Source organism: Bos grunniens, chromosome 2 (assembly GCF_055505025.1).
Source record: "Bos grunniens cultivar Pamir isolate PY7600 chromosome 2, Bosgru_T2T1.0, whole genome shotgun sequence".
Classification (NCBI taxonomy): Eukaryota; Metazoa; Chordata; class Mammalia; order Artiodactyla; family Bovidae; genus Bos; species Bos grunniens.
This window is the reverse complement of record NC_141166.1, coordinates 98,881,410-98,895,326: the sequence shown is the minus strand read 5'-3', so window position 1 is coordinate 98,895,326 and position 13,917 is coordinate 98,881,410. Positions and strand designations below refer to the sequence as shown.

The following is a 13,917-nucleotide window of genomic DNA, read 5'->3' as shown; positions in this document are numbered from 1 at the left end:
AAAGAATGAAAGAGGAAGGATGTGAAGAAGGGGCAGTGCCCATATGAAAAGGCAAGTCTTGTCCCCAGATTCCCAGCTTACAGTTCATTGACTGGAACTGTGTCACATGGTCACTTGGATCCTCAGGGGTATCAAGGAAGGGCAATGTTTTAACTCTGAACAAAATTGGATTCTTTTAGGATGGAAAATGGGAAGAATGGATACTGTCAACTGGCTGTCTGCCACAGTTTTGTATACCAGATGATAACATTTCCTCAGCAGTAATAGTGAAAAGCATATCAAAATTCCATTTAATTGTTGAACTCTGTAAACTTCCTTGTAACCTTGACATTAGCACTTCTCTTTTAATGAGCAAGCTTATAATCAGCAAAGGAGCAATGCATTTGTGACCATTAGTCAAGAGTAAAAGTATTGTGTTTCATTTAGTTAAAAATGTCAGAAGAAATTTCTTGTACAAGGCACAACAAGTTTGTACAAAAATTATTTAATTATATTCAAAATTAAAGATCAAGCTAACTGGATATTTCAGGGATTTCACAGGGTTGTTGCAACCTGGTAGGGTCAAGGTGCTCAGAACTAGTTCCAGTTTGGCAGGCTCGAAGATGGGTATGTTTGGTATACGGGGCATTCAGTACCAGAACCCACTGGATAATCATTTATAAACTTGAATATAATTGTATTAATTCTATAATAGGTAATATAATTATTTAGGAAAAAGACATCTTGTAGTGTTTATTACTTTTAATTATACAAATATACATATATATATTCTCATTATTAAAAAGAAAAATAAAGGTCTATATTTTAGCCTGTGAAAAGTGAAAGTCACTCAGTTGTGTCCAACTCTTTGTGACTCCATGGACTATACAGTCCATGGAATTCTCCAGGCCAGAATACTAGAGTGGATAACCTTTCTCTCCTCCAGGGGATCTTCCCAACCCAAGGATCGAACCCAGGTCTCCCACATTGCAGGCAGATTCTCTACCAGCTGAACCACAAGGGAAGCCCAAGAAAACTGGAGTGGGTAGCCTGTCCTTCCTCCAGCAGATTTTCCTGACCCAGTAATCAAACTGGGGTCTCCTGCATTGCAGGCGGATTTTTTACCAAGTGAGCTATCAGGGAAGCCCTTAATATTTTAGCCAAAATTTTATTATAGATAAAGCTAAAGTTCCCTTTGAAACTAAAACTCCAGTTGCAGTATCCTCTTCAGCTTGATCTATTTGTATAACCTGTAGGCTTTTTTTTTTTTTTTCCTGTTTGGAGAAATAGAGAGATACATACAATTCTTTGTGTCTGTGCATGTTTATTTAATGGTATCATATAATATGTATCATAGTGCAACTTGCTTTTTTCACTCAGTATATGTTGGAGATAAGAAAGACCAGTATGCTATGCAAAGTATGTCCTTACCCTCAAGGTCTTGGACAAGTAAAATAGCATAGACATCTTTAAATTACTAATAAACAGATACCTTTTCCTGGTTTCTGTCCACTGGGGGGTTGTGTGCTGTGACTGGCAGCTGAACATCTGGTCAAGAGGCACCTTCAACTGTAGTTAACAAGGATTTACAGTCCGTGCTCACCAGGATGATGCAGGAGTGTTTATCTTTCCTTACTTCTCGACATGCACTTCCCTCCACTGCCCATTTTCATCTGGAGTTTGTCCTTTATAATAATTTTCACCTCATACTTAGATTTTTAGAAACTGGAAGAGAGGAGGTGAAAAGTACATGTTTGCCTCTAGTACTCCCAGGCTTTAGGAACAGAACTGTGATCTCTAATATAATCAGTCAATGCTTTTTCAGCAAATGTATACTGAGTGTCTGTTATGTCGGGCACTATTTTAGACACTAGAGAGACTGCGATGATCAGCCGAAGGCCTAGCTTTCATGGAGCATACATCCTAGTTGCAGAAGTGAGCAATAAGTATTAATAAATAAGTAAATTGATAAATACATAGTATAATGCCATATAGTGAGAAGTACAATGAAGGAAAAGAATTAGATTGAGGGCATAAACAGTGAATGGCCAGGGAAGGTCTTTGCAGAGCCTGAATAAATCTATATCCCTTAATTAGTATATGATCATTGTTGTTGATTAGTTGCTAAGATGTGTCCAACTCTTTGGGATCCGTGGACTGTATCCCACCAGTCTCCTCTGTCCATGGGATTTCCCAGGCAAGAATACTGAAGTGGGTTACCGTTTCCTCCTCCAAGGGATCTTCCTGACCCAGGGATCGAACCCACATCTCCGGCATGGACAGGTGGATTCTTTACCACTGAGCCACCTGGGAAGCCCCTTAGTATATGATAGATGTTCAAGAAACATTGAAGAAATGAATAAATGCATCAGTAGGGAGGTATACAAAGTACAGTAATAGTAGCACAAGAAAGAAAAACAGTCATAATCTGGATCAGGAAAAGATCCAGTGGGATGCTTAAAATGAGACTTAAAAATAAGGTATTGGCCAACAAAGGAAAGGCCTTCCTTCATAGGCCAGCAGGTGTGAAACAGCAGAATTGTCAGTTTACTACTGCTAAATAACAAATTACAAATAACAAATTAGTAGCTTAATACAAATTTGTCTTACAAGTCTGTCAGATGTCCATAAAAAGTCTCACTGGGTTGAAATCAGGTTTCAGTAGGTTTATGTGCCTTCTGGGAGGCTCTATGGAGATTTGAATGTATTTCCTTGCCTATCCTAGCTTCAGGTGATAGCCCTACATTCCTTGGCTCATGGTCCCATTTCTCCATCTTCAAAGCAAGCAGGTAGCATCTTCAAATCTTCTCTTTGACCTCAGCTTCTGTCATCACATCTCCTTCCCTGTGACTCTCCTGCCTTCCTCTTACTAGGAAGCCTAGTGATTATATTGGGCTCACTTGTGTAATTCCAGGTACACTCCATAGGTAAAATCAGCTGATTAGCTGCACTTAATTCTCCTGTGCTGTATAACATAACATATTCACAGGTTTTTGTGGATTAGAATGTGAAAATCTCTGGGAGGCATTGTGTGTGTGTTCAGGGATCTCTGTGTGTCTGTGTGTTCAAGGATCTGCAAATGGTTTGGGAAAGCTGGAGTATAGATTGTGTAAGGGGTGATGGCTAAAAAGGGGGCTAAGTAGGCAAGAGCTGTATTCTTGTCAAGGAAGAGGTTCTTGTCAACTCTGCAGAGTTGGAAACTTTGTCTGGAAAGCAATGGGAAAACAGAAATACTCGGGTTTTTGAGACATCACTCATTCAGGCACTTGTATGATAGTAGCCGGGGCTAGGAGAACAGATAAAGAATATTGTAAAAATCTATACAAATGATTTTCAGGGAGTGAATTATACGAAACCCCTCTACTGATGAAGAGGTTAGGAGTAAAGAGGGCCAGGAAGAAGTAGATGAGCCTCTCACTTCAAGCCCAGGTATGCAGGAAAAGAAAGTGGATTTCCAAATTGTGTCCAAGAAAGGTAACAAAGTCTTCAGGTCCAAAGTGGCAAGTCAAGTAAGCAGGACAGGTGGTGAGTTTTTTCATAACAGAAGATCAATGTTATCTTCTATGGGAGAAAACAGGGACAAAATAGTATTTCTTCATAAATAATTACTTAATTTCCCCAGTTATTTGGCCTAAACTTGAAAACACCAGCCACGACTTCTGGTCGGATTTCTGAGACTATCGACATAAGCTGTATGAATTCATTTAACGCCCCCCCCCCCACCTCAGTGTCTGGAAATCCATCCCCCCCACAAATTTGCCCCCTCTTTTTTCCAACTATGTGCTGCTTTAAACTGGGTGCTTATACATTTTTCTCCTGGCTTTTAAAATGATTGAAATACTCTAAGGATGTAGCAGAAGTAAGGGCATGAGTGGCTCCACTAAGTTACCTCCACTCTCTGTGGATATCTGAAGTCCCTCAGAAATTTCTAGATTTCTTGCCGTAGTTAATACTTTTTTCTGCTTGACTCTGCTCCCCAGACTTTTACTGGAAAAGCATTTGAGATAATTAGGTTTGCATTTGAATCCTTTTCATTAATGAGGTTGATTTAAGCTCTCCTTTTTGAGTTATTAGAGACTTAAAAATAGCAAAATTCTTAAAGGTTGACTACATATAGAATTTGCTTTATAAGCAAATTTATAAGAATTGTAAAAGGGCAGACATTTTTATAGATTTTCGTTGATTATGGATCTGGTTTTACAGTAAAAGGGCAGAATTTTTTTGAAATTTTCTTTCATGGATTCTTGTACTAGTTGATTGTATGTATATATATATATAATATAAATAATGATGATAGTAACATATATATGACATACTAGTATGTCATTTAATAGCCATTAAAGATAAGTATATATATAAACATGGACACATAAATAACATGATATAGAAATATAATCAGGTTATAAAATGAAAAGCAACTTGTAGGAATTCCCTGTCAATCCAGTGGTTAGAAATCTGTGCTCTCACTGTCAAGGGCCCGAGTTCAATTCCTGGTCAGGAAGCTAAGATCCCACAAGCTATGTGGTGTAGTTAAAAAAAAAAAGAAGGAAAAAACAAAAGCAACTTTTGAATTGTATATATGTCATGCTTGCATTTGTGTAAAACTGGATGTGTACTTCTATATACATAAAGTCTTTCAAAGAATAGAAAAGAAAACATTAAAAATGACTATTAGGGCTAAATATAAGTGCTGGAAACTATTCACCCTATAGTTTTCTATACAGTTTGATGCTATATAACCAATACTTTTATAATTTAAAAAAATATATATGTATTTATTTCCTGTAGAGAATTAAGGCTTCCCTAGTGGCTTAGACGGTAAAGAATCTGCCTGCAATGCAGGAGACCTGGGTTCGATTCCTGGGGTGGGAAGATCCCCTGGAGAAGGGAATGGCTACCCACTCTAGTATTCTTACCTGAAGAATCCCATGGACAGAGGAGCCTTGCAGGCTATATAGTCCATCAGGTCGCAAAGAGTCAGACATGACTGAGCGGCTAACACTTTATAGAGAATTAAAATACGACCTTGTAAATATTTTAATGCTAATGTTTTCAAGCTCTGTGAAATTCTACAAATGTACTTAATATATCATGTCTTTTAATAAAAAAAGATTAGTAAGAAATAATTCAATTCAGTATTAGAGTGGAAAACTACATTGCCATAGTCAAGTTCACATTTTAAAGGTTCCTTGGTGTCATGAAATTGTTTCTTTTTAAATTGGTGAAATGTGGAAAATGCAGTAGCATTTCCCCCAATACAGTGAAATAAATATTTGTTCCTGCTTAGTGTTTTTTAAAATGTGTTTTTCTTCTGTTAAAAAGAGAAAAATTTAGAAACTGCTCAAGCAAAAAGAAAAAATCAAAATCAAATATAATCCTACTACCCCAAAATTGCCACTATTAAATGTTTGGTACACATTATTAGCATTGTTTCTCTCTATCCAAGCTTTATTTCCTGTACTACATTTTGTTGTGGTTTTTTATGAGTTCTACAAATTTATGAGTTCTATAAACTTTTGTACAGATTATACCTGGATATTTTGTTTTGTTTGGTTGCTCTTCTTTTGTTGTTTGTTTTGTTTCCATTTTTTTGTTTTGTTTTGTTTTGTTTTTGGACATGGAACAGTGAAATAGTCTTTATTGAATTTGTTACAATATTGTTTCCGTTTTATGTTTTGGTCTTTGGCGGCAAGGCATGTGGGATCTTAGCTCCTTGATCAGGGATCTAACTAACTCTTACCCCTGCATTGAAAGGTGAAGTCTGAACCACTGAACCACCAGGGAATTCCTTCCCGTGGTTGCTGTTTTCAATGAGATCTTTTCCCATTATGTCTAATTTTGAGACATTTATAATGTAACTGAGTACTTTATATAATCATTTTTATTAGCTCTCATAATTTACCCTTTGTTTCCATTAGTTTTTCTAGGACAATAATTTTATCTTATACCAACTACAAAACATAATGTTTCATTATAGAAGTAATATGTGCCATTCTGCTTAGAATTTAAAAGAGAATATGGGGCCTTCCTGGTGGTCCAGTGGCTAAGACGGCACTCGATGCAGGGAGCCCAGGTTCAATCCCTGGTCACAGAATACAAATTTTAACACTGTAGAAAGATTGCCTTATTGTACAAATGGTCTCTTTGCTATTTGGTTCTCATCTCTAGAGAAGTCCAGATTGTTCACTTACCCTGTAGAGACTAGTTGAAGTTGTGAATTTTTTTTTTAGATTTAGATTCTGTATCATATCTGATAAAATTAACATTATATTAAAATGTTTTTTCAGCCCTCTAGCTACTACAAGGCTATCATTATATTATATATCAAAATGTTCTTCCTACTGCTAAGTCACTTTAGTCGTGTCCGACTCTGTGCAACCCCATAGATGGCAGCCCAGCAGGCTCCCCCGTCCCTGGGATTCTCCAGGCAGGAACACTGGAGTGGGCTGCCATTTCCTTCTCCAATGCATGAAAGTGAAAAGTGAAAGTGAAGTCGCTCAGTCATGTCCGACCCTCAGCAGCCCCATGGACTGCAGCCTACCAGGCTCCTCCATCCGTGGGATTTTCCAGGCGAGAGTACTGGAGTGGGGTGCCATTGCCTTCTCCATGTTCTTCCTACAGAATAGTAAATTTCTCATAAAAATATATTATTTTAAAATATTTTCAGTAATCAGGTAGATCTAAGAGACTTATTTTGACAACACTATAAGCAATTTCTAAAATGTCACATAATGTGAACATGGAATAATATCTAAAACTAAGTGTTCCTAAATTATTTAACATGGAAAATTCTGTTCAAGTAGCCATTAGTCAACCCAAAGCATTTAAACTATGGGCTGAAGTTGCCGCTTTGAATTTTTCACAAATTCACTAGTAAGCATAAAGTGAAAATGGCATACTCACACAAATTGTAATAAAAATTGTTGGAGTAACAATGCCATTAGTAAAGATTTAAGCCAAGATTTTCCTAAACCAAACTATTTTCCTAGTATTTTTCCTAAACTAGGAAGAGGATCATTCAGAGCAGAAATTTGATTCTTCACGTATGTGTGTTAAGACGAATTACATCAGAAGACACTTCATATAAAAAGCCAAAACTCATTAACTCAGTGTGTATTATAGTTCAGGTTTCTCACTGGGAAGCAGTTAGACTCCTGAGGGCCATGCATTGAATTCTGTAGGACCCCAATTTAATCACAGAGACTTCAACCTGAGCAAGCTATTGGCCTGATTGTTATTATTTGAAGCTGCTACATAAATTTTGTTAATGCCTCTATATGATTAATGATACCTTCTGTTCCAAGTGAAAGAACAAATATAGCAGCCAAATGGTCATATCATTAAAAAACTTTAATGTGGGCCCCTAGAGTGTTTTCCATGTCTGCTGTTTCCTAGAAAACGACCAGTTTAAAATACTATTCTAAGGAGACATATTTTGGGGTGGCAAATTCTGCTTCCTTATGTAGAAATGGTGAGAAACATGGTGTGGCTTTCATGATGTTTCTCTGAAAACCAGGAGGAACAAATTAAATAGGGGTAGACCAACATAGCTGAACTGGAGAAGGGCATGACCTACTCCAGTATCCTTGCCTGGAGAATCCCATGGACAGAAGAGCCTGGTGGGCTACGGTCCATAGGGTTGCAAAGAGTCAGACATGACTAAAGCGACTGAGCATGCATGCAAGGTAACTGAAACAAAAGCTGCAAAACCCCATCTTATTTTAGAGCCTCAGTCTTATCATCTTAAGCCCAGGGAAATCAATCCTAAATCCTTGGGGAGTGCTCAACTCTCCAAGGAGGAAAAACTAAAACCAGTCAGAGAACTGGTGAGGTCTTTCTTGGATGGAGATGCAAACTTAGATTGTTCAGTTATACATGGGAGAATGAAATGAAAACTAGATGTGAAAAGGAGTAGACCAGAGCTCAGAAACTGGCTGCTGAATAAAAGAACAAATTTGTTTCCGAGTTTGCTTTGTTTGTCTAATACTTGTTTTTAGGAAAAGAAAAAAATGTATATTTGATTATCTTTGGGCATGGAATACTTTTCAATTTTCCATGTTTTCTGCACTCCTTATGGTTGTATATTTTGCCACTTCTCTCATTTAACTTACTGGATGGCCCTGAGGGTATTTAAGCTTGTCATTCTTCTCTGTTGGCTATACATCAAAGCAGCTTTTTAAAAATTGCAAGGTTATTGTTAGGAGAGTGAGGCTACAGTGTGAATTTAGGAATTGTTGTTTCAGTTCTTTTGAGGAGATAGAAAATATCTAGCTACCACCAACTACCTTTTATTCATTTCCACAAATAATATTTATTGAGCACTTACTACTCTGTGCCAGCGACTGGGGATGCAATCAGAAATATGACAAGCATGGAGGGAGACAGATATCAGATCAGTAACCATGAAAATGTGAAGACTAATACAAATTATCATGGAAACGAAGAGAATCGAATGAGAGAGAAACAAGGGTCCTCCCTTATTTAGATGGAAAAATCTGGTAGGATCTCTCTGAAGAGGTGACATGCTGGTCAAGCTGAAGGTTGGGAAGGAACCAACCAGGCAAAAAGAAGAAGGAAATGTCTTTAAGAAAGAGAGAACCACAAGTGGGATGACCTTGAAGCAGAATGAACTTGGTAGGTCTGAGACACAGAATGACTGGTGTGATTGAAATGTGGGTAGAGAGGTGACCAAGGGTAAGATTATGCAGGACCTTATAGATCATTTAAAGAAGTTGGGATACTATTTCAAAGGGTATAGGTACCATTGAAGAGGTTCAAGCAAGGTAAGATTAGAGTGTTTAAAAGGTTACTGGGGCTGCTGTGTGGAGGATGCACTGTAAGGGTATAAAGTGCGATGCTGCTGTCATCTAGGTGATGGGTGCCTGAGATAGTACAGGTGGACAGATTGGATGTGCAAAATCTTTCAGAACGAGGAAGACTCTTAATTGATAGGATATGGGTGTGAGTAAAAACCAGTCAGTAGGGAGGGTTGTCAATTTGTGAGAGACTTAAGAAAAATTCTTTAACAGAGACCCTAAAGAAATTACACATTGAGGCTTACCCCTAAAACTGTTAAGCAATCATCATGATTCTTGGTAACTTGGCAGAGTTTCTAAAACTATGGATTTTTGCTAATTTTTCTTCCATTTAAGAAGATTTACATTACTGCAAAGACAACTAGACATGGGTAATTCAACCTAGTAGATAGTGAACAAAAATGTATGAAAAATGTGTACTGTCTTTTGAGGAACAACTTGACTAGTCTTTTGCCCTGGATGTGCCGTAAAAAGATGTTGTTTCAGTTCAGTGCTATCGCAGGTTGGGTTCTTAGGAAGGAGAAACAGAATTTGGAGTGCTAGATATTTATCAGGGATGCATACCTGTGAAAGAAAGGAGGAAGCAAGCTTGGGCAAAAGAAAAAGTTCTAATGCAGGTTCAGCAAAGTCTGGGTCAACCCCAAAGAGGACCCTGGAGCTAATATTACCCATCAGAGTGACCTTCATTAAGCCCAAACTGTTGGGCTTGCCTTACCTCCTTGCCTCACTCTGTCTTTGGCATGGGTTGCTCCAGGAATGATGTGTTTCTTGGCCAGGCCTTTGTCTGCAGCTGAGTCCAACCCTGGAGGAGGTGACAGCTAAGCATCAAGTGCTCTCTAGAAGTGGATGACACATCCCCATGTCCTCCAAAGGAGCTGTGTTGCTAAAGAGAAGTAGTAAGTAATTTGTCTAGCTGCTTTATTTTGTAATTTATGTACTTTCTTTCCTTCTGAGAACTCAAGATAAAACACACAATTTTTAAATCGTGAAATATTTACCAGTCTCTGGGACAATCTGACAGAGGTAAGAGATTGGAAGAAGAAAAACCAAGACCAGGAAAAGCACAAAGAGAAAAAACTAGTGGAAGGAGGCTTCTAGGAGCAAAGAGAAACAAATTTTAATAAAATACAAAGAGTTATGGCACCCAGTCCTGGAACTTGATTTCAACAATCACTACAGTGAACATTTCTTTAAAACAGGTTTTAAAATAACATTGTAAAATTTTAGCTCTCTTTTGTTTCCTTGACAGGTATGGAAAACATGAATAAAAGAGACCAACTATTCATGACAATTCAGAAAAATGATAGCTCAGGTATTTTTCCTACTTCTAAGCTTATTTTATGGTTTATGGTAGATTATGGGTGATATAAAACTAGAACGTTGATTCGCAAAATTTTAATAATGGAAGGTTCATTTTTTTGGTCATAGTGAAAATTTCTTTGGTTTCCTCACAATAATCAGACTAATCATTCTTTCCTTCACTGTGCTTGTCCTTAAGTCATTTGGAGCCTTCTTCCCATCATGTGACCCATGATATACTTAATAAATTTTAGTTGCCTTACATTGCACAGGTGAATTTTTCACATCATTGAGGTAATGATGCTTGAATTACTCAAATTTTTGTACTTCATGTTTCTTTGCCTTGGAGTTCAGTTCATTCAGTTCAGTTGCTCAGTCGTGTCCAACTCTTTGTGACCCCATGAACTGCAGCATGCCAGGCCTCCCTGTCCATCACCAACTCCCAGAGTTTACCCAAACTCATGTCCGTTGAGTCGGTGATGCCATCCAACCAGCTCATCTTCTGTCGTCCCTTTCTCCTGCCCTCAATCTTTCCCAGCATCAGGGTCTTTTCCAATGAGTCAGCTCTTTGCATCAGCTGGCCAAAGTATTGGAGTTTCAGCTTCAACATCAGTCCTTCCAATGAACACCCAGAACTGATCTCCTTTAGGATGGACTGGTTGGATCTCCTTGCAGTCCAAGGGACTCTCAAGAGTCTTCTGCAACACCACAGTTCAAAAGCATCAATTCTTCGGCCCTCAGCTTTATAGTCCAACTCTCACATCCATACATGACCACTGGAAAAACCATAGCCTTGACTATCCTCTACCTATATTTTATTTTATCAAAATAGTTAATATCAAGCTAAACTAGGACATTTTATATAGTTGGATGGAGAATGCCTGCCCACACATTTTATATCATTTTTTGTCTTATCTGGCCTATTAAATTTCTTAGCTATCAGTTTCAACCTCTTTTGTATTTAACTGAGTCAATTTTTCTAGGTTAAAAATGCAACTATGACTTTAAAAGTTCTATTTACTTAATTTGATTCATATGAATGTGATACTTAAATATTCACAGTTAATAACTAACACATTTTAAATAAAAAGAATGATCACACATTGTATCTTGACAGTATAATTTTCTAAAATTCTCAATATATTAAAAAATGAAAGTATTCCTTTTATCTTCTTTTAGAAGTAATTTTATTTGAGGAATATAGTGGTAATATTTTTTAAATTTCCAGAAATAGAATTTAAATATACTATGAATATTGTAACATGTTACTTCTTATATTTGCTTTAAAATGTTTAAAAATAAGACCAATAGTCAACATGTTGCCAAAACTCTATCTTGACTTCCAATAATATAGCATTGTTTCTTTGTCATTTTCTGTTTTTGATGAAAAACAGATAATCTGATATTTCATATGAAAAATGAAATCAGAAGCACCAAGTATAAACCAGTAGACTACCAACAATTGCATGCATTAACTGAAGCAAAAAAGTTAGCTTCTGCCTCTACAGAGCTAAAGGTTAGATTCGTGTATGTGTGTTTTCTATTAATAGTTTTGGAAAATTGAATTGCTAGGAAGTAAAATGATATTTACAATGAAATGTGAAAATAAATAACATTCTAAGTAGTTTTTAGAATCTTCCAACTATTGGTTATAGTGAATGGGAACATTTATTGGATACTCTCAGACATTGTGCTCTGTACTTTACATGCATGACTCATTTACTGTTCGTAACAATCCCATGAAGCCTGAATTCAACTTTATTTTCAGAAAGAGCTATTTCATTAGTTTTCAACAATTTCTAACACAGTCTAAAAAAATTAAAAATGCAAAAAGTGCTAGCCGTGGCTTATCATCTAATTTACAGCTCCTTCTGCAGCACAAATTATGCCCCTAGGTGTCTCTTTTCTACAATTCTCTTTTTGCCTTGATCTAAGAAAAGTGAACCTCAACTAGATTTGAAAGAGGTTAATGTTCCAAGTGATTGTGCACAATATTTTAGAATCATGGATGAGTTTAGGATTGCTCATGCAATATATTTTCTTCTTATTCAAATAATAGAATACTTTATAAATAGCATTTCCATTGCTTAGTTGCATCCAAAAATCTGGTTTGGCAAAGCAACAAACTAAGCAATTTACAAACTTTTATGTGTATTTAATATTTTGTGCTATATTAGCTTTGCATTGCTTTTTATTGTTAATATCTTTTTAAAAAGGCAACTGTCATGATTTCAAGGCACATTTGTTACCCTATTCTGGAGAAATTACCATATTTATGTCCCCTCAAACTATGGAGACCACTTAAAATGTTGGGCATTATCTGTTTCAGATACAACTTTAAAATAATTTAATATTATCAGGACATTCAAAGAAAATTTATGGGAAGATCTCTTATATGACTATCATCCTAATAAGCCATTTTCATATGTCTGACTTCTGTGCTAATCCATTGTATATATACCATTGTACACATTCATACATATAATAAATATTTATTATGTGCCTTGAATGTACAGTGGTGAGCAAAATACAACACCTACCTTCATGGGGTGTAATATTTTCAGGAGAGAGGAAGAATAGAAGCTAGTGTTTATGAAATAAGCCCTGAAATGAAATTAGTAGTACTAAGAATGTGCGTGCATATATGCTAAGTTGCTTCAGTCATGTCTGACACTTTATGACCCTATGAACTGTAGCCTGCCAGATCCCTCTGTCCATGGGATTCTCCCGGCTAGAATACTGGAGTGGGTTGCCATGCCCTCCTCCAGAGGACCTTCCTGACCAGGGGATCAAACCTGGGTCTCTTAAGTCTCCTGCACTGGCAGGCGGGTTCTTTACCGCTAGTGTCACCTAGAAGCCCACACTAAGTATAAACTAAATCCACCCCCCACCAAAAAAAAAAAGTCTAATGTACAATAACAGAACTTGATACTAATTGGGTGGAAAGGAAGGCTTTTCTAAGAAAGTGACATTGAATTGGGATCTCAAGGACAATAAGAATTAGCCAAAAAAACAGTAATGATAACTACTTCAAGTAGAAAAAGATGCTTACTTTATCACATCCCAATTATTAGATATTTAGCTTGTATCCCATTTTTGATATTGAAAATCATATTTCCATAAATATCTTTATGAATAGACACCTTATGTGGGTAAATTCCCATGACTGGGATGTCTGGGCCAAAAAAGTATGAATTGTTTTAGTTCTCTCCCAAAGTACTGTTGTAACAAATATGTCACCACAAACATTTTATCTATGCCTTTTTCAGTATTGGGAAATGTACAGTTGACTCTGGAGCATTGCAAGGGTTAGGGGTGCTGACCATCTGCTTGAAGAATGTCTGTGTAAAACCAGATACATATTTTGGATGATTTCCCATCTTTGAATGGGGAATCACTGAATGTTAAAAATCAATATTTGGTCAAAGTGAATTTCTCTTTGAGGATAGAATTGCTATCAAATTTTAAATTATTAAGGTGATTTTTAAAGTTTGGCATTAAGTGCAGGGATAATAATTTCCTAACACTGTCAACTAACTAGGCTGCTTCTCTGGTTATTGTGTTATTCATTTGTGAGATTAAACAAATAACCATATACAAACAATATTTTAAATAATATCAAGTACCTTTTTGTTCACAGAATATAATTTACGAAGACGCTTTTTAGTTACATATTTTCTAGAAAAAACTTGTTATCCAGGATTCATAACTTGGCAGATATCAAAGAAATCTCTTGCTTTAAACTACCAAATATGGTTCAGTACTGAAAATATCTGTAGCAATCATTTTGGCAAGCTTTTTGCTTTCATTTTTGGTATCCATA

At 36.6% G+C, this 13,917-nt stretch overlaps 1 protein-coding gene across 18 annotated transcripts in view; it reads left to right on the top strand.

Moving 5' to 3' along the window:
* CCDC148 (coiled-coil domain containing 148) overlaps positions 1-13,917 on the top strand; it is a 297,116-nt gene that overhangs the window by 76,448 nt on the left and 206,751 nt on the right. For 5 of the 18 annotated variants that reach the window (XM_086354468.1, XM_086354502.1, XM_086354548.1 and 2 more), the window contains exons 2-3: positions 10,045-10,107; positions 11,489-11,610. The exons of 2 other annotated variants lie outside the window; for them this stretch is intronic. In XM_086354468.1, coding sequence (XP_086210594.1) covers positions 10,047-10,107; positions 11,489-11,610 — 183 coding nt within the window. In that variant the 5' untranslated portion in view covers positions 10,045-10,046. Of the gene's footprint in view, positions 1-9,571; positions 9,692-10,044; positions 10,108-11,488; positions 11,611-13,917 lie in introns of those variants that run through there. 11 more of the 18 variants (XM_086354531.1, XM_086354450.1, XM_086354558.1 and 8 more) reach the window with 3 other exon arrangements.